Source organism: Mirounga leonina, unplaced genomic scaffold (assembly GCF_011800145.1).
Source record: "Mirounga leonina isolate KUSES-001 unplaced genomic scaffold, KU_Mleo_1.0 Mir_168, whole genome shotgun sequence".
Classification (NCBI taxonomy): domain Eukaryota; kingdom Metazoa; phylum Chordata; class Mammalia; order Carnivora; family Phocidae; genus Mirounga; species Mirounga leonina.
In genome coordinates, this window is record NW_023270426.1 from 47081501 (window position 1) to 47102686 (window position 21186).

The following is a 21186-nucleotide window of genomic DNA, read 5'->3' on the forward strand; positions in this document are numbered from 1 at the left end:
TCCCTGCCGAGCAGGGAGCCCGATGTGGGACTCGATCCAGGGACTCGATCCAGAGACTCCAGGATCATGACCTGAGCTGAAGGCAGTCGCTTAACCAACTGAGCCACCCAGGCGCCCCGTTATTGCTATTCTTAATTCTTACTTCAATCCTGTTTCCTGCCTCAGTATCCCAGGAGCCCCCAATCCTTTCACATTTTTTCAGGCTCTGTGATTGCTCTTTGTTTCCTGGTCTCAAATCTAGGCTTGATGTCTTCTTCCTACATGTTAATCTCATATTTTTGTTTTCCTCCAAGGGGAATAATTATGATTCTAAATGATGAGTAGCATTAAGTTAGGTTACTCCTGTTATGGAGATGGATATTTAAGTAGGCACTGCCAATAATTACTTTCCTTGCTTTCTTTTTTCTTCCTTCTGTTTTCTAACCAACCACACTCCATTTGGATCAAAACATTTTTATTTTATTAACATTAATTATTATTATATATGCTGATACTGCTAGGTCTTATTCTGTTACTCTGATTCCTAAGGTGACTTTGCATATAGGTCTTGGATTCCCTTGTGTATTGATTTTTTTTAAATTTTATTTTATTATGTTATGTTAATCACCATACATTACATCATTAGTTTTTGATGTAGGGTTCCATGTTTCATCGTTTGCATATAACACCCAGTGCTCCATTCAATATGTGCCCTCTTTAATACTCATCACCAGGCTAACCCATCCCCCCACCCCCCCTCCCCTCTAGAACCCTCAGTTTGTTTCTCAGAGTCCATAGTCTCTCATGGTTCGTCTCCCCCTCCGATTTCTCCCCCTTCATTTTTCCCTTCCTATTATCTTTTTTTTTTTTTTTAACATATAATGTATTATTTGTTTCAGAGGTACAGGTCTGTAATTCGACAGTCTTACACAATTCACAGTGCTCACCATAGCACATACCCTCCCCCATGTCTATCACCCAGCCACCCCATCCCTCCAACCCCCCACCACCCTAGCAACCCCCTTGTGTATTGATTTTTAACATCTTTAACTCAAGGACAACTGTATGGGGTGGGGGGGGCTACTCATTGATACCTTAATGCACTGCATGTAGCTACTTAGGAAAATGTCACATCCCATAGAAAGTTCTAACATTTGGCAGTAAGACAGTGATTTCAGAAACAGAATTTCAAAGGGCATATAGGGCTACCCTTTGATCATGTTTCCTATTGTATAGAGGAGAGCCAAGCCAGGCATGTTCCAAGCAGAACTACTCTTTCTTACTATTGAATAAAATTGAAATTTTAATCCATTATCTTTTATTTACATCTGGTTTTGTGGGATAAAAACTTGTCAGGGGTAGTTGGTATTTCATAGATTTCACTATAACAGTAAAAAATCCTTTTGTCTAAAAAGTACACAGTACACATCTATAATAGATGAACAGTGCTATTAATACCCACTCTCTGCATGTACACTCTTTCTGTTTTTAACCCTCAACCTTTTCAGTCTCTAAATTTTAATCTCTTTAACTTACATTGAGAAATTTACTTGTTAATATGTTGAAGTCCTACTATATAAGCAGTATGGTATTTTTAAATATTGGTAGGATCCTCATAATGGTCATTTTATAAATGTGTTTTGCTTCCTGTTTTTCTCCCCAGCCCTTTCATTGTTTCACTTTTACTGTAATTTCAGATCCTCTTCTCCTTAGTCAAGTAAGCTGAAAAATACTGTGGTAGAACTATACATGTTGTTATGGTGATACAGTTTATGAATATACAGTTTATCTTCATCCTCATTTAAGGTATTTATTAAGACTTGCTATGTAATTGTCCTGATTGGGGTGCTATAAAAATAGGAGATATATACCACACATTTCATAGATTCATTGCTATCTAGCATTTTACTGTCTAGGAATACAGGCAATAATTAAGTGTATAAAGACATTGATATGTTTTTAACAGTGACAGCATTATTAAAGGACAAGTAAAGATATAAATTGTCTGTCACATAGTAAGTGTTCTGTAAGTATTTAAGGATGAATGGAGTAAGTTTATGTGGTTGATGATTAAAGGGAAGCTGTAGGAACTACAATTCACAAGGCTCAGGAAAAAAATCACTAATAGGTTAAAATTAATGAGAGACTAAAGAACCAAATTCCAGCATGGCTTTTTGTAAGGAATAAGTATCATTTGTTAAGAACCTACTCAATGTTAAACATTGTTTTAGGTTTATTATATTTAGTATTCACTCTTCACAAAACTCCTGCAAAATAGACATCCTTATTTTACATACAAAGAAATTAAAGTTCAAAGAAGTTAAATGAATTGCCCAAAGTCATAGCTAATTAATAGTCTAGTTAAGACTTTGAAACTCAGGGCCGCCTGGGTGGCTCAGTCCTTAGGTGTCTGCCTTCGGCTCAGGTCATGATCCCATAGTCCTGGGATCGAGTCCCACATCGGGCTCCCTGCTCCGTGGGAAGCCTGCTTCTCCCTCCCCCACTCCCTCCCTGCTTGTGTTTCCTCTCTCGCTGTGTCTCTCTCTGTCAAATAAATAAAATCTTAAAAAAAAAAAAAAAGCCTTTGAAACTCAGAGACTTATAATATGTACTTTCAATATACATGAAATTGATTTTAGACTCAAAAAACAAAAACAAAGACAACTATTATCCTGAAATGATTAAACATTTGAGAATCTGTTAGAGCCTGATTACATTCTGGGTATGTTGTATAGTTTTTCTTTAGTTTGAAATTTTTCTTTTGAAGAAAATTCATCCACATACATTTTTAAGCTGCAGTAGTATATTATTTAGGCAGTTTACAGTGTTTTTCTATGATAACTAAAGGGATGTGCTACCAAGTCTGTTTTAATTATCTATAGATAATTTAAGTGATTTCTTTTGCAATTATTCTTTTATCTAATGTTGATAAAGGAATTATGTATCAATTTAACTCTTGGCATAAGAGTATTTCTCAGGAAAAAATGTCATTGGTATCTATCAGCATTTTATTTTTTATATTTTTGAGTAATTTTATGAATAACCTTGAGAAGTAACAAATAAGGGATGGTGAACAATAACTTTATTAGGAATTGCAATAATTTTTAACAGAATAAAATTCTGTTAATTTCTGTTCAAATAAAAATAATTTTAACAGACAAAAACAAATTTTTATTCTATATTTTCCTGAAATGAGTAATGAATGTCCTTTGAAAGCAAGTAGCTGCTCATCAACTTTTATGCATGATCCTTGATCTTTCCATCCTATAAATAAAGATTCCAGATATAATATGCATCTTTAATAAATTCTAGCTTATCATTATGTCTGGTTCTTTATCTTGCGCTTGTAACATCAAAACGCTGTAACATTGAAAACCTTGACATCTCATAATCTTGTTAGAGAGAAGACATCCATTTTTTTCCCTCCATAATTGTAAAATATTTTCATTTTTATATTTACAAACACCACTTAGAAGTACAAGTCTAATAAGGTTTTCATTTCTACATCATGTTTCCTTCCTTTCCCCTTTATATACGCATCTGCCTTAGACATTTGTTGACTTACAATCCATATTAAGTAACTTTTAGTGCATAAATATCATAAAAGATAAAAGGCAATGTCATATGTCCTTGGGATGTTCCAAGTTCTTGTTGCAAAATACTCTGTGATGAAGTCCTTCCTGTTGAGTGACTAACTGGTTGGGAATGCCATATTAGCTTTTCTTAAAAATTCGTTGTTTACTCATTGATTCTTAAGTTTGAGAAGATATCTATTTGAATCATCTGAAAATTCATACTCTGAGATTTTGCTTGTAAGATCAATTTCACCATCATTATAGTCAAGAGTGCTGTTAGTTTCTTTACATTCATCTTCCTATTTGTCTAATAATTGTGAAACTCTTCTGTCAGTTTTCTTCTCTTTGCCAGTATGGGCAGAAAATGAAAAATTCAGAACTTTCAACTATAGTTAGCTTTCATTAAAAGCCTTTATCAGTGAAAGCTACCAAAACCCACCCCCCTGCAAAAATGGTTTCTCTATACTTCTCTTCTACTTTCCTTCAAAGATGTAATACTTTGGGCAACACAATTAGAAAACTGAAGGATGATATAATAATGATGATTTATTTCACTACCAGGTCATCTTTCTGGTGATTCCATGATTTCACTTTCTTATGATTTTATCTTTTAGCATAAATGATGAATAATGATTAATAATTCCTAGGATAATGAAATAGCAAAATATTCAAGATACAGGAAAGTAAGATCCCTAAGATACCATAATGTATGTTTCATTTATAAAGGGATCAAATCCATATAGAAGTTGCAAGATAGAGTGAATTTTATTCTGTTAAAAATTTAATATTTTGTTCTTTGGAAGATTTCTAAGAAAAAATACAATATGAAATATCTGTGCTTACAGTAAAGTTGCTCAAAGAAGAAACTAAAACTGGGTCTAATAGATCCTTTTATGCCAAAGGTTAATTTAACTATGTTCCTTAATCTTTTTTTATAACCAAACACAAACTAGTTTGGATTTCCTTCTATCTCAAGTAAAAGGGTTAGCCATTGTAATTCCAAAATAATAATAATTTGACCAAATAAGGCATTTGTCTTAAAGATCAAAGTACATATTGATATACTACTAGTTCATTTATCTTTACCCAATCCAGTGAAATTTTTGCTTTAAAAAATAGATGTATAAAAGTAGATATATAAAAAATCTTTTATAAAGTATATATTTGCCCATTGAGAATAGTTGGCAATACCTAAAATATTAACAGAATTTTTTAGTTTTTTACATAAGAAAAGCATGGCTATCATGGGATCCCACAATAGCAAGCATTTCACAGTAGAACCACACTTTATAAATCATGATCTGAGAGAATTATCAAAAACCAAAGTGCAGTCAAGGGGATCCATGCCCTACATGTAGAAATATTTTTTTTTGCCCGCAAGCAGACATGTGAAAATCTATGAAAAAATGCTAATAAATTCCAGAGACGAAGGCCTTTTCTAAAAAGACCTTTGCTTCTTTCTAGTGATTATTGCTAGTTTTTTAATGGGATGAAACCCAAACTATTTTGTGATTAAGATTAGTATATGATACTGCAGACAGAAGTTAAACAGGTACATAATTTAAACAGATTTTGTTAGTCACCTTCTTAACAAAAGGGTGGGGATATTTTTAAGTCTCGGGAAGCATTTTTTTCTCTTCCTCCCTGGGGGTAATTTTAGGGAAAAAATGTAAATATATGCAATATGGGATGGGAGAGGATGAGGAAGGCACTGCTGCTGTATGTCAAGGGACAGAGAAAACCTTCAGATCTTTAAAAGGACAGATGAAGAGGAAGCAGGAGTAAGGGAAAGTGTTCATGGAAAATACAGGAACCTGGAGTAGCTCTGTCTTTTGAAGAGGGGGGATGGTGCCTGGGCACATCATAGCCAAACTGATGAAAACCAAAAATGAAGAGAAAACTTGAAAACAGTCAGAAAGAAATGACACATCGGGCGCCTGGGTGGCTCAGTTGGTTAAGCGACTGCCTTCAGCTCAGGTCATGATCCTGGAGTCCCTGGATCGAGTCCCGCATCGGGCTCCCTGCTCGGCAGGGAGTCTGCTTCTCCCTCTGACCCTCCCCCCTCTCATGTGCTTGCTCTCTCTCATTCTCTCTCTCTCAAATAAATAAATAAAATCTTTAAAAAAAAAAAAAAAGAAAGAAAGAAATGACACATCACATACAGGGAACAACAGTATGAACTATCATGATCTTAACAAATAATGGAGGCTAGAAAACGAGCTACATCTTTAAAGTACTGAAAGAAAAAGACCTGTCAACTTTATATCTGATGAAAATATCTTTCAAGAATAAAAAAGTAAAATAAACCTGCTGTCATCTTAATTAAATATTTAGCATACTGTTTAAGAATGTGGGCTCCGGAGACAGAATTTTGGATTTGAATTTCAGCTTGGACACCTCTGGTGAATTACATAAATTCTACAAGGTTCAATTTCCTTATGTATTTTACCAGTATATACTTTAGTGAGATAATATATAAAGTAGTGAGTAATCATGAGGAACAAATGTGAGAATACTTTTTAAACACTTAATACCTGCTTAGCATATGTAAGCTGTTTGAAAATAATATCATTTATTCATATGTATTTTTAGCAAGTATGGCCAACCTTTATGGAATTTCATGCTTTTTATTTTCATCTTCCCGCCACCCCCCCCCAGCTTTAGAGAGGTTGGATATATCTTGAAAAAGGAAGAAACCACTGACAATATTGTAAACGGGAAATCACTTTTGCTGCTACTTTGACTTGTACAGAGACCAGATTTAGGAAGCTCTCATTTTCAGAGAAAATTCGTTCTTTTTATGAATAATGTTTTCCCTTTATTTTATGTTGCCTTAGGCAGAAATGTGGGGCTTTTTTAGATAATTGATTTTTATTGGTATTATTACATAAGGCAGTCCCTGGTAGAAGAGAACTGTTTGTTTTAGATGCCATGATTATTGAATATATTACCCTTTGGATCACTAGAAAGGTCTGCAGTTGATTCCTAAATATATTTTAGTAAAGTCTGAATGGAACATCATATCTTAATAATTTTATTTTAGTTTCCTTGTCATTATTTCATATTCTTCATTTAGAGACTTCTTAGGCTTTTAGAGAGTTTTTAAAATCATGATGTCATCTAAAAGTAAGTTTAAGCCATAAATTTTGTTTTATATTACAGTTATAAATGATTTTATGTATCATTTATACCCCTTTCACATTCCATGAAATCTACAAAAAAAACCACTGTTCCTTTTTGATAAGATGTCAATAATTTTCTTTTTTTTTTTTTAAAGATTTTATTTATTTATTTGAGACAGAGAGAATGAGAGACAGAGAGCATGAGAGGGAGGAGGGTCAGAGGGAGAAGCAGACTCCCCGCCGAGCAGGGAGCCCGATGCAGGACTTGATCCAGGGACTCCAGGATCATGACCTGAGCCGAAGGCAGTCGCTTAACCAACTGAGCCACCCAGGCGCCCAATAATTTTCTGTTTTACCTTCTTTGTATTTATCATGTAATGACTAAACATGAAGGTTTTGAAGCTAGGCCTGAAATACAGTCTCAAATCCACCAATTGTTAACTTATCTAAGGTACATCTAAGTCTTCACACCTTGGTTTCCTCATCTCTTAGGAAAATTAAATAGAAATATACATGTAAAAAATACATGTAATATACATGTAAGATCCAAATGTTACTTTTTATAGTTACTTCATTTAAAAAGACTTCACTGAGGTGTTACCATTAATTTTATTATGTTCTGTATATTAATCTGCCCATCATTCATTCATTCAACATTTATTAAGTAACAAGCTCAGTGGCCTAGCACTATACCAGGTTTTGCCCTCTTGAAATTTATATTTTAGTTGTATTAGATACTACAAAAAAACACTTGCCTTAGTTTTTTCTTGCACAAATTCTAGTGGGAAAAGGCATTCGGCATAAAAGTTATTCAGGTTGATTATTAGTATATTTAAATTTTTCACCTTTATTTAAATGAAGACATTAATAATCTTTAGGCTACAACTGTTTTATAGCAGTGTTACTCAAACTTTGGTCTGTGTACAGTGCTGATCCATAATGAGATAATTACAGAATTTGAAAGTAAGCTATAAATTTATTATCTAACAGTTTTGGTGGATCAAGCATCCCAGCATGGCTTAATTGAGTTTCTCTGGATCATGAGGTTGCAGTCAAGGTGTTATCTAGGGCTGCAGTCTTATCTGAAGACTGGACTGGAAGAAGATCTGCTTCCAAACTCACTCACATGGACCTTCTGTCAGGGCTGCCTCACATAGCAGCTGGTTTCCCCAGACTGAGTAATTCAACTTAAGAATGAGAACATCTAAGATGGAAGTCACATTCTTTTATAACTCATTTTCATGTGTGACATCCCATCACTCCTGCTTCTGCTTCTTCTATTTGTAAAAAGTGATCACTTAATTACATATTATGATATTCATTTGTTGTAACTTTTTCTTCATTTTCCTACCATCTATGAAGTACTTTTAAAGGTAATTATCTTATAGTATTAAGAAATGCATATTTCATTTATATGGGGCACCTGGGTGGCTCAGTCGGTTAAGTGTCTGCCTTCAGCTCAGGTCATGATCCTGGGGTCCTGAGATCGAGTTCTGCATCGGGCTCCCTACTGAGTGGGGAGCCTGCTTCTCCCTCTGCCTCTGCCACTCCCCCTGTTTGTGTTCTCTCTCTTGCTCACTCTCTCAAATAAATAAATAAAATCTGTTTTAAAAAGAGAAATGCATAGGGGCGTCTGGGTGGCTCAGTTGTTAGGCATCTGCCTTCAGCTCAGGTCATGATCCCGGGGTCCTGGGATTGAGCCCTGCATTGGGCTTCCTGCTCAGCAGGAAGCCTGCTTCTCCCTCTCCCACTCCCCCTGCTTGAGTTCCTTCTCTTGCTTTGTCTCTCTCTATCAAATAAAATCTTTAAAAAAAAAAATGCATATTTCATTTGTAGATTAAATTTTGTTTCTTAGTATATTTGGCAGTATAGAAATGAATAATTCTTTTTTAAAAAAGATTTTATTTATTTTTTGAGAGAGAGACAGAGATAGCGAGAGAGAGCACAAACGGGGAGGAGAGGGAGAAGCAGGCTCCCCGCTGAGCAGGGACCCCCCCAAAGGGGCTTGATCCCAGGACCCCAGGATCATGAGCTGAGCTGAAGGTAGATGCTTAACCATCTGAGCCACCGAGGCACTCCAGAAATGAATAATCCTTATGCTGGAAGCTACTGTCAACATTTGACCAGTTTTCATAATGCTATACTATGTGCAGATTAAATAAGAGGGTCAGAATGAACTGTAATAATTTATTGGCATTAGGTAAGTGGTTTTGGCAAAAATATTAACTTAGGAGGTTTTGCAAATATGCTAAAGCCATTATGGTTTAAAATTCTGAAATCTGAGGAATTGAAGCTCTTAACTGTAATAATGATGAATATTTTATTTTAACCTTTTAAAAATTATAGTCATATAGTGAGAAGCCAGATTTTAAATCCCAAAACTAGGTTGCTATTATTCTTAGCTTCAAGACTTTGAGTAAAGGAGGTAACAAGCTATATGGTTCTAATCTCTGCTGAAATAAATGGATTTCAGTGTCTACTTTGACTCCTACCCTTTGAGGCCTGGTCAGGAAGAGAAAAACATTTCCAACAATTACTAGATTAGGAAGAAAAAAAAATTCCAGAAGGAAACCATGGCATGGGATTCATTTTCCTTTTTTAAATAAAATTATGGTGTCCTCCAGAGACAGAGATGCATCTTGCTTACCTGTTAAGATTATATAATACAAGTGCGTTTTTAGATTAAGGGTTAAAATTATCTGTTAACATAAACATTTAGCATATATTTACTTTTTAAAAATATACCTGTCCTAAAGTAGAGTTCTATAGATTATTTTGGGAATGTTCTGGATATAATTTAAAATCTTACTCTGAGGGGCACCTGGGTGCCTCTGTCAGTTGAGCATCCGACTCTTGGTTTCAGCTCAGGTCATGATCTCAGGGTCCTGGGATAGAGGCCTGCCTTGGGCTCCACGCTCTGCTTGAGGCTTCTCTCCCTCTCCTTCTGCCCCTCCTGCCTGTGTGCGTGCTCTTTCTCTCTCTCAAATGAATAAATAAATCTTTAAAAATAAATAAATAAAAAAATAAACTCCTGCAGTAGACTAGCTCTAGGAAACCTAAGAAATCAGCAGCACTGGATCAAGAAATAATATCATGAACAATATCAAGAAAATACTAGAACAATGTAGCAGAGGGGATAATTGAAAGGATCATTTTTCCAGGATAGGAAAATAAAATAATATCATGTACAACTTTGTTATTAAATACTATCCTTCCAATAATGTGGGATATAGTATAGTGATAAATAGTATAATAGCTCAATTTCTTATTAGTAGTGTAACCCCACCTATTATCCTGGCTTCATATGTAATTTTATATTAAAAGTAACACTAGAGATTGTAGAAGTTAAAAAATCCATTACAGTACCAAAAAAGGTACTACAGGAGAACCGTTTTCTCCTTTTCTAAGAACATACATTTTCAACTGTCCCTTAAAATTTATGCATTTTACCGTATACCTCAACTAAAACTACATTAGTCTGTACAGTATCAGTTCTATGTAAGGAAATATTTTTGCTGACTTGATCTAATACCCAAAGAGAGAACCTCTTGGTATACTTCCTTCGTGTTAATGAATCAATGTCCTCAGAAACAGTCAACTTCTATAAGATATAAAGTTAATTTTTCACAATTGTTAAAGGTCCTGAGTGCCCTTATTTCTGAGTGTAAACAAAGTCTTCTTTGTTAGAGATTCTGGAAGACTTTACCAAATATGCAACTCAACTTATACACTGAGCTTTGGAGAATTTACCATTGAATTGACACTTTAGTTAATGTGTTTTGTATCAGGATATTTTTCATTCTCTACTAAAGAAGCAGATAACTTCAATTATTTATTATATAAAAGTGAATTTTATATGTCTGTAGGATTAGTTAGAGTGTAGGCTTTTTAACAGCCTTCTGTCCCATTCTTCTTCATTGGAATAAATTAAATGAATAGAAAGCTCAGGAAGGAAAAAGGCAATCGAAGAGAGTACATGCATAGTTCTCTCAAACGCTTTATGTCCTCGGTGAAAACTTGTGTTTTCTTTTAGCATACATCCCCATGGTTTGGGATCTGTAGAGTTACATTCTTTCTTTCTTTTTTTTTTTTTTTGTAAAGATTTTGTTTATTTCTTTGACATAGAGAGACACAGCAAGAGAGGGAATATAAGCAGGGGGAGTGGGAGAGGGAGAAGCAGGCTTCCTGCAGAGCGGGGAGCCCGATGTGGGGCTCGATCCCAGGACCCTGGGATCATGACCTGAGCTGAAGGCAGATGCTTAATGACTAAGCCACCCAAGTGCCACCGAGTTACATTATTTCTATTATTTCTCTTGGTGATGCATATACATTTAAAATCTTTCAAATCATTCTGAAATAGTTCTGAATTTTTTGTTTATCTCATTTTGCAAAGATATTAAAAACTAAAGCCAGAAATACAAAGTTGCATCCATGCCCTCATTCCCATCATATAAAAATTGTGTGCATGTAGTTTGAGTACAGGTGTTCACATAGGTGTGTGTAAAATAATTGGAGAGGAACATAGAAAATAATCTGTTAAAATTTGGGGGTTGTGATTTTTATTTTCTTGAAAAATTTAAAAATATTTTTACAATAAATGAAAATGAAAAAGGAATTTTTTAGTCAGGCATTAAGTGGGAAATTACTTTAAAACTAGGGTAATATTCTTAATTCATGGAATTTAAATGTAGATAGTAAAAACATTTAATCACAGCCTGAAGTTTTGTTTAATCTGTTCAAACAAACCTGTTAAATATTTGAGCATTTAGAGGATTAAAAATAATATTTGTTCTTAAGAAATATACAGGTTTTTCTGGAAGAACTTTTGGGTTTGGTTATTTGTATGTGTTAGAAATAGGAAGCAAGCTCCACCTAGGAACTTAATGTAGTTTAGTTTTCTATCCTTGTCCTCTTTCCCCCCACCCTTCCTCTATATCTTCTCTCCTTTATCTCTCTTACTATCCTTAGTATGTTTTGCATATTTTCTGGTAGATTAATTCCAGGTGACTTTGGTCAATGTGCTAATCACTTGTGGTATTGTTTACATAGTTTTGTGAGCTTTTTATAGGTAGGAGAAATCCTGCCACTCTAAAACTTCTTCCTCAGAACTCCTGCTTAAAAATCTAATTTTCCAGGGGCGCCTGGGTGGCTCAGTTGGTTAAGCGACTGCTTTCGGCTCAGGTCATGATCCTGGAGTTCCTGGATCGAGTCCCTGGATCGAGTCCCTGGATCGAGTCCCGCATCGGGCTCCCTGCTCGGTGGGGAGTCTGCTTCTCCCTCCGACCCTCCTCCCTCTCATGCTCTCTGTCTCTCATTCTCTCTCTCTCAAATAAATAAATAAAATCTTTAAAAAAAAAAATCTAATTTTCCATCCTTACTACCACTAAAAACAAAGGTTGGCCTTATATTTTTTTAAGTGGTAACCTGAATAGTTAGTGGTAGAATCAGACTGGGGAGAACTTGAATATTTTCAGAGAAAATGTACTTTTAAACCAATATACTAAACCACAAGAACCCAAGTTCTTTCCTTTGCGTTGTGTATAACGATTTGTGCTCTGAGTTGAAGTGAAACAGACTGTCTTTGTAGTATCAAGCTATAAAAATGTTTTATTTTCTTTTTCATAATCATAGTACAAATAGTTTTTTGGGGAGCAAAACAAAATTCATCTATATGATCCATGAACTTTGGCTTTTTCTTGAGGATGCTTACAGTGAACCTTTTTTCCTTCCACAGTCTCTGTTATCTTGAAGAGAGAGAAGTAAGGAAAGTCAGATTAGTGATTATCACAGCTCTGGAAATTTGGCTTAACTTTAATAATAACTATTGATTGAGAGTTTATTATATCCCAGATGCCACTAGGCACTTACCTACTTCCCTCACAAAGCCATTTAAAGTAGTATTAAATCTCACTTCCCAGAAAAATATGGAAAATACTTTGTGATAATCTTTTGTGCATCTTTTGTGAATATTATGTGATCATCTCTGCTGGGAGCTAGCTCTCCCTTTCAACTTATGGATTTCTAAAGAAATTTAGTCAGAACTAATGGGGAGAATAGAGATAACTAGGACAAATGAGAGATTCTAGAAATTTGAAAATAACAGAAATACTAACCAATAAAAACAAAAGCAGGTTCACCACAGAGACATAAATGATAGTACTAAAAGGAACTCATAGGAATTCAAGTATACTAAAACTTAGTATGTTTTATTAACTTTGTCCAATAATTTTTTGTAGATTTAGGTATAATTGGAATGTATTTAATCAAAGAAATTAAACAAGGCAATTTAATTTCCCAAAGAATAAATATAAGCTAGAATCCTTTGAATATTAATGGAACCTAGCAAGCATTCTAACATGAAAATCAAAACACAAGTCCCAAAAGCTTTAATCATTTTAACTATCAAATATCTTAGGAAAGTAAGATTTATAAAATCAAAGATAGTTTAGCTCATATATCTTTACATATTTAATGTTGAAATGAGGAAAAACTACAAGTATTTAAAAATTATTAACTTCAGAAAAGTGGTTTTTGTCACAATCTTTTTTTTTTTTTTTAAAGATTTTATTTATGTATTTGACAGAGTGAGACAGCAAGAGAGGGAACACAAGCAGGGGGAGTGGGAGAGGGAGAAGCAGGCTTCCCGCCGAGCAGGGAGCCCGATGCGGGACTCGATCCCAGGACCCTGGGATCATGACCTGAGCCGAAGGCAGACGCCCAACGACTGAACCACCCAGGCGCCCCTGTCACAATCTTTTAACATAACTGTGTAACCTTGCTATGTGAATAAAAGAATGAAAAAATGATATAAACTGAGTTCAGTCATCCAACAAATTATTTATTGAGCACCTACTTTGTGCCAAGTACTGTTTGAGGCTTTTGGGATACATCAGTTAAAACAAACAAAAAGCAAAGTTCCCTGCCCTCTTGGAGCTTCCATATTCACCGGAGAGATAGACAGTAAGCATAATAAGCAAACCTATATTTCCAATATTTCCTATATTGCTATGTTAGGAAATTAAGGGCTATGAAAAACATGGGGGCGTTGGGAAGAGGGGGCTGTTAATCAGGCTGAAATTTAAATAAGGAGGTCAGGGTGAATCCTCATTGAGAAAGTAACATTTAAGCAAAGACTTGAAGGGAGTTTAGTCAAGAGAATAGCTAGCTGAAGAACCCTAAAGGAGAGAGTTCAAGGTTAGAACGTGCTTACCAGATTTGAGGAACAGCAAAGAGACAAGTGTGCCTGGAGAGTAGTGAGCAAGGGGGAGAGTATTAGGTAAGAGGGTAGACAGGTAACAGGTAATTGGAATCCAGATTCTGTTGGAACTTTGGCTTTTATTCTGGAGTAAGACTGGGGTGCTGTTGTAGTTTTCAGCAGAAGAGTGATGTGACCTCATTTGTGATTTAGAAGAATCAGGTTGGGCTATTGTGTTGATAATTGACTACATGGAGGGCAGAAACAGACCATTTAAGAGTTTGTTGCATTAATCCATGCAAGAGATAATGGTGGTTCAGACTAGAGTGAAAGCAATGACAATACACAATAGGTTAAATTCAGGGTACATTTTGAAAGCAGAGTCCATAGGATTTGCTGGCCATTTGGATGTGGGGTGTATGAGAAAGAGGGAGCTCAAGAATGACGACAAGGTTATTTACATGAGCAACTGGAAGGGAATGGAGTTGCCATCAACTGAGATGAGGCTCAAGGCTGCATCCAAGTGGAACTGGTTTGAGGGATGGAGGTAGATGACAAGATCAGTTTTGGATATGTTAAATTTAGGATGCCAGATGGGCATTTGGACTGTAGCTATAAACTTGGAAGTCATTAATATGTAGAGAATAGTAAACTTATCCTCATGAAACTAGACATAAATGGTCTGGTAATTGGGCATCAACAAGACAGAAGGTAGCTGAAAACTAACTTTACCTACCACAGCTTTGCCTGGTACCAGCATTGCTGGTAATAACCCAGTTCTTCTGACCCAATTAGGGGCCAAAAGCAATTCTTCTCAGAGTTTTTGGGCTAACTAAAATATTCTTTATGCAGTAGTAGGTATTCAATAAATGTTTCTTTTCCTTTCATACATTTCATCACTTAAAGGACAAGGCAGCTTAGGGCGCCTAGGTGGCACAGTCGGTTGAGCATCTGACTCTTGATTTCAACTTAGGTCATGATCTCAGGGTCTCAGAGCCCTGAGATGGACTCTGGTGCTGAGCGCAGAGTCAGCCTGAGATTATCTCTCCCTCTCCCTTGGCCCCTCCCGCTCGTGTTCTCTCTCAAGTAAATAACTCTTTTAAAAAAATAAAGGACAAGGCAACTTAAATGTAGTATGTCTGCATTCAGCATCTTCACTCTTCAGTGGTGTTGGTTTGGGGAAAATATGAATGAATTACATTCACCAGTTTTATTAGAAAATGGTAAGTAATTGGGCTACTAAAGCATAACACAAAATATAGGATGATATTAGGCTGAATGTGATAGTTGAAGAGAAAAGTCATATGATAAAAAGAGAAAACTAGCTTATATTCTCTTGGGCACTGGGAAACTATAGCACCACGTGGTCCTATATTTTGGGCACGTTAGAATAACCTGAGCATTCCTTAAAAAATACTGATAACTGGTTCCTACTCCCAGTCCTTCTGATTTATTTGTCTCATAAGTAGAATCAAACAACAACAACCTGAACTCATAGATGCAGAGAACAGATTGCTAGAGGTGGGGTTGGGGTAGTTGAAGTGGGTAAAGGTGGTCAAAAGGTACAAACTTCCAGCTATAAAATAAATAACTCATGGGGGTATAATTATAGGATGGTGACTATAGTTAATGCTGTATCATATATTTGAAAGTTGCTAAGATTAGATCTTAAAAGTTCTCATCACAAGAAAAGAAATTGTATAACTATGTGTGGTGATGGATGTCAACCAAAAAAAAAAAAAAGAAAGAAAAAGAAAAGTTCCTTAAGGCAGCATAGAATAAATAGAAAAAACGAGCCCTCCCTAAATCATGCAAATAAGAAATCCCTGGCATAATTTGTTGTTAGATGCATGGCAGCTGTTCACCTGGTCGTTTCTTTATAGCATAAGTGAACTCAAATTGGAAGCAGCTGTGATGTTATGGCGGATGTATTAGCTTGGAGTAAGAAGACTTGGATTCACACCAGTTCTTTGGCTCTTTGGCTGACTTCGGATTGCCAATTCCCTTAACCTTCCTGAAACTCCAATTTCTATCTCCCTAGCATGAGAATAACCAAATCTGTCTTGCATGGTTACTATAAATATTTTAAAAAGCTAATATATGTGAAAGTAAACGATAAAGAACTATTTAAAGATATTAAAGAATTATTATTTAAAATGATTTTTCTTAACTTTAGAAGTGATATAACATTATAAAATGTAACAATTTCCTAGAAGTGAATAGATTATTATTTTCTCTATATTTTTTCCACTGCTTTAAAAAATGGAACTCTGAGGCGCCTGGGTGGCTCAGTTGTTAAGTGTCCAGCTTCGGCTCAGGTCATGATCCCAGGGTCCTGGGATCGAACCCCGCATCGGGCTCCCTGCTCTGCGGGAAGCCTGCTTCTCCCTCTCCCACTCCCTCTTCTTGTGTTCCCTCTCTCGCTGTGTCTCTCTCTGTCAAATAAATAAATAAAATCTTAAAAAAAAAAAAAAAAGGAACTCTGTATACAGTAAGTAATGAATGCTGTTGAACTTATCATGTTTAGTAGAGGAAGTGTTATTTTGTATTTATTTCCTATACAGTGTGTTAATATGTGAAAGAAATGAACTTTGGACTCAGGCCTGGGTTCCAACACAGATATTGTTGCTTATTAGCAAATTTGTGTCAGTGGACATGTTCTAAGACTCAGCTTTCTTTTCTCTTTATATTGGGGATAATAACGTTTACCTTTCAGGGCAGGGTTACCGTATGAGGCTCAAGTGTCAAGTGCCAAACATAGTAGCTGGCACAAAACTTGCAGGAAATGTTAATTCCTTTCTTCCCTCTGAAAGTACAATAATCTAGGGATAGTAATTTAAAAATCTGAGTAATAATAATTTCTCAATGACTAAAAATTCTTAAATGTTTTACTTGTTTGGCTGATTCTAAATCATTTTAAGTGCCCACCTCCTCACCATGAATGCTTTAAAAAGCACTGTTTATTTTTTGTGTTTTTTCAGGTAATAAAAAAAGCTTTAAGTTTACACCATGGATAGCACCAAGGAGAAGAATGGCAATCACAAAGATGATCTTCTGCTTAGGGTGGGACTTAATGATAATAAAGCCGGAATGGAAGGATTAGATAAAGAGAAGATTAACAAAATTATAATGGAAGCCACAAAAGTATGTTTCTTGTTAATTTTGCTATCACTAATTTAGTAGCTTTTTAACTTTCTGTTTAAAATAAAATCAGTAGGGGCGCCTGGGTGGCTCAGTTGGTTAAGCGATTGCCTTCGGCTCAGGTCATGATCCCGGAGTCCTGGGATCGAGTCCCGCATCGGGCTCCTGGCTCGGCGGGGAGCCTGCTTTTCCCCTCTGACCCTATCCCCTCTCATGCTGTTTCTCTCTCTCTCTCTCTCTCTCTCTCAAATGAATAAATAAATAAAATCTTAAAAAAATAAAATAAAATCAGTAAGTTTTAAATATCTTTTTTATTGTAGTCTTTAATATTTTAATGTATCTTATTAAAACAAATGGGTATGGAATAATCTCCCTTCTGTTCTGTTACTCTTGCTCTGGCCATCCAGTTTTCTGCCTCACATACACATAATGTGCATGTAAAAGCAAAATAACATACATGTTCATTTCTCACCCTTGTTCTTAATAGAATACTGTAATTGTTGTGTTTTTTGTTTTTGTTTCAATTAATGTAACTTGGAGGTCTTTCTTTATAAGTAAAGATCTTCATTTTTATGCCTGCAGTGTGAATATAACAAAATTTTTTAAACCAGTCAGAATGTTTATTTATGAACATATACGTCATTTCTAGTCTTTTGTTTTTAGCAACAATACTACAGAGAATAGCCTTGTATTTTATAACATTACACGTGTAAGAGAGAGTCTAGAAGTGGAATTATCCTACCACATACAGAGAGCAAAAAAGGATATATGCATGTGCAATTTTTATGATTTGGCCAGTTGCCCTCCACAGTGGATGTATCAATTTAAATTTCCACTGCCGGTACACGAGAGCATGTTACCCTGGCGCAACTGTGCCAGTACAGTGTGTAACTAAGCTTTTGGATTTGTCAGTCCACAGTAATGTAGTGTAGCATTAATTTGCGTTTCTCTTATGAAAAGTGAGATAGTGCATCTTTTCATAGGTTTAAAAAGCCGCTTGTATTTTCCTTTTTTTGCAAACTGTCTCTTCTCGTCCTTCGCACAATTTTCCATTAAAATTATTGTATATCTTTTGACTTTGCTTATGGTACTTTGTCCTGTGCAGAAGTTTTTTTTGTTTGCTTTTTTATATGTACTTGAATTAGTCAACTATATATGCTTTTCTCCAAAGTCCTAAATGTTTTCTTCTAACATTTTTTGTTTCATTTGTATATTATGAAATATCCATGTAGAAAGGTGTAAAATTTAAGAAAATATCCTTATTCTTAAGAAATGCATGCTGATATCCACAGCAACTCACTTTTATTTATTTATTTATTTTTAAGATTTTATTTATTTATTTGAGACAGAGAGAATGAGAGACAGAGAGCATGAGAGGGGGGAGGGCCAGAGGGAGAAGCAGACTCCCCGCCGAGCAGGGAGCCCGATGCAGGACTCGATCCTGGGACTCCAGGATCATGACCTGAGCCAAAGGCAGTCGCTTAACCAACTGAGCCACCCACGCGCCCCAGCAACTCACTTTTAAATGGTTTAGCCAAAAAGAGGAAGAGGAGCATTTGTGTGTGTTCGTGTGTGTGTGTGTGTATGCATGTTTGTGCAAGTGCACATATAGGAGTTGGAGTGTGTGTATGTGCATATACATGAGAGTTGTGGGAGAAACTAAACGTAACAGGAATCTAGGGGAGGACATATGGATGTTTACTGTACTATTCTTCCAACTGTTAGAAAATTTGGAAATTCCAAAATAAAAAGTTGAGCGAAAAATAATATTTTAAGTGTTTAACATGGGGATACCATTTTAAAAGGAAAAGAATTGAGATGAAGTAAGCAAACAAAATATATGGACCCTGATTGGATCTTGGTTTGAACAAATATTTTTGGAACATTTAAGGGAATTTGAATATGGAGAGTGTACTAGATAGTATGAAAGAATTATTGTTAATTGTATTAGCTGTGAAAATGCTATTATGATTATGTAGGAAAATGGCCTTATTTTTATTTTTATTTTTATATTTTTTTAAGATTTTATTTATTTATTTGACAGAGAGAGACACAGTGAGAGAGGGAACTCAAGCAGGGGGAGTGGGAGAGGGAGAAGCAGGCTTCCCACCAAGCAGGGAGCCCGATGCGGGGCTTGATCCCAGGACCCTGGGATCATGACCTGAGCTGAAGGCAGACGCTTAACGACTGAGCACCCAGGCGCCCCCTTATTTTTATTTTTTTAAATTAAAAAAAATTGGGGGGGAGAGAAAGAGCAAGTGCAAACAGTGGGGAGGGGCAGGGGCAGAAAGAAGGGAAAGAGAGAGAATCTCTAAGCTGGCTCCACACCTGGCTTGGAGCCCCACGTGGGGCTCGATCTCAGGACCCTGAGATTATGACCTGGGCTGTAATCAAGAGATGGATGCTTAACCAACAGCCACCCAGGTGCCCCACAATGACCTTATTTTTAAAGATGCATAATAAAATACTGTATGGAATAGTTAAATGTCATTATATCTGTAATTTACTTTAAAACAGTTCAGTTAAAAAAAAATCAATGAAATGGGCACCTGGGTGGCTCAGTTGGTTAAGCGTCTGCCTTCGGCTCAGGTCATGATCCCAGGACTCTGGGATTGAGCCCCACGTCCGGCTCCCTACTCCACGGGGAGCCTGCTTCTCCCTCTCCCTTTGCCTCTCCCCCTGCGGGTGCTCTCTCTCACTATCTCTGTCACTGTCTCTCTCTATCAAATAAATAAATAAAATCTTTAAAAATTTTTTTTAAAAATCAGTGAAGGAAATAAGGCAAAATGTTTGTTGTTAAATCTCAGTGATAGTTTTATATATTTGTTTATTGTACTGCTCTGTTTCTCTCTTTGAGACTTTTGTGAAATTTTGACCATAAAACTTAAAAATAGGAATAAAACCTATGCCCCTAGTTTTCAGGTTAAGAAATAGAATATTTAAGCCATCCTAGATTTCCCTATCTTTCCTCTCTCTTCTCTGTGTCCCAGTAACACTTATTAAATAGTTCATCCTTTTCTTACTGATCTGCAGTGCTTTCTTCTATTCCACTGGATTATTTGTTATTATATCTTTATGGCATGATCTTAATTATAGTACTTTATAATAAGTCTTGATAACAGCTAGGACAAGTTATTTTTTTGCACTTTGTTCTTTTTCAAGAGTATCTAAGATATGCTCAAAACTTTGCTCTACCATATAAACCACTGAACAATGTGGGGATTAGGATCACTGAACCCCACCCCCCACATACACACACAGTTGAAAACCCATGTACAACTTTTGAATCCTCCAAAATTAACTGCTAATAGCCTACTGTTGACTGGAAGCTTTACCAGTAACATAAATAGTTGGTTAACACAAAATTTGTATATTATGTATATTATATATTACAATAAAGTAAGCTAGAAAAAAGAAAATATTATTAAGAAATCTTAAGGGAGAGAAAATACATTTATAGTACTGTACTATATTTATTGAAAAAACTCCATGTATAAGTGGACCTGTGCAGTTCAAACCCATGATATTCAAGGTTCAACTGTATAGATATATCAATCATAGAACGATATATACATATCATCTGATTGACATGTATGAATCATGTAATATATGTATACATATATGATTTATATTTTATATGCCTTACATATATTTATATATTAATATATTAAAATATTTATATATTTTATATATTATTTCTCTAGTGTGGGGGGATGGGAAGTTCATCATAAATATCTTTTTTAAATTGAAATTTTCTAATTGTTACGGTTTCACAGCAGTGCAGTTTACTTCTTTAAAAGTTTTATCAGAAAATTTAAATATACACAAAATTAGAATACTAAAGTGAATTCCTGGGTAATCCTCACCCACCATCAATAGTTACCAACATTTTTGTAAATATTGTTTCATCTATGTTACCCTTCCTACTGAATTTTGGAGATAGAGATTGGAGTATTTTAAAACAAATCCCAATAACTTGGACAAATTTCAAGAAATTTACAATTTTTTCCAAAACTGACTCAAGAAAATATAGAAAATCTAAATAGATCTTTAACAAGGAAATAATTTAGTAATTAAAAATCTTCCCTGTACCCGTCCCCCCCCCAGCAAAAAAAAACAGGTCACAATGGCTTCAGTGGTGAATTTTTTTTTTTTTAAGATTTTTTATTTATTT

At 35.4% G+C, this 21186-nt stretch overlaps 1 protein-coding gene across 2 annotated transcripts in view; it reads left to right on the forward strand.

The window, feature by feature from the left end:
• Positions 1 to 21186, forward strand: part of POLK (DNA polymerase kappa) — a 67473-nt gene that overhangs the window by 3100 nt on the left and 43187 nt on the right. The window contains exon 2 of one of the 2 annotated variants that reach the window (XM_035014661.1): positions 16853 to 17015. In XM_035014661.1, the coding sequence (XP_034870552.1) occupies positions 16881 to 17015 (135 nt within the window). In that variant the 5' untranslated portion in view covers positions 16853 to 16880. Of the gene's footprint in view, positions 1 to 16311; positions 17016 to 21186 lie in introns of those variants that run through there. The other variant, XM_035014660.1, reaches the window with a different exon arrangement.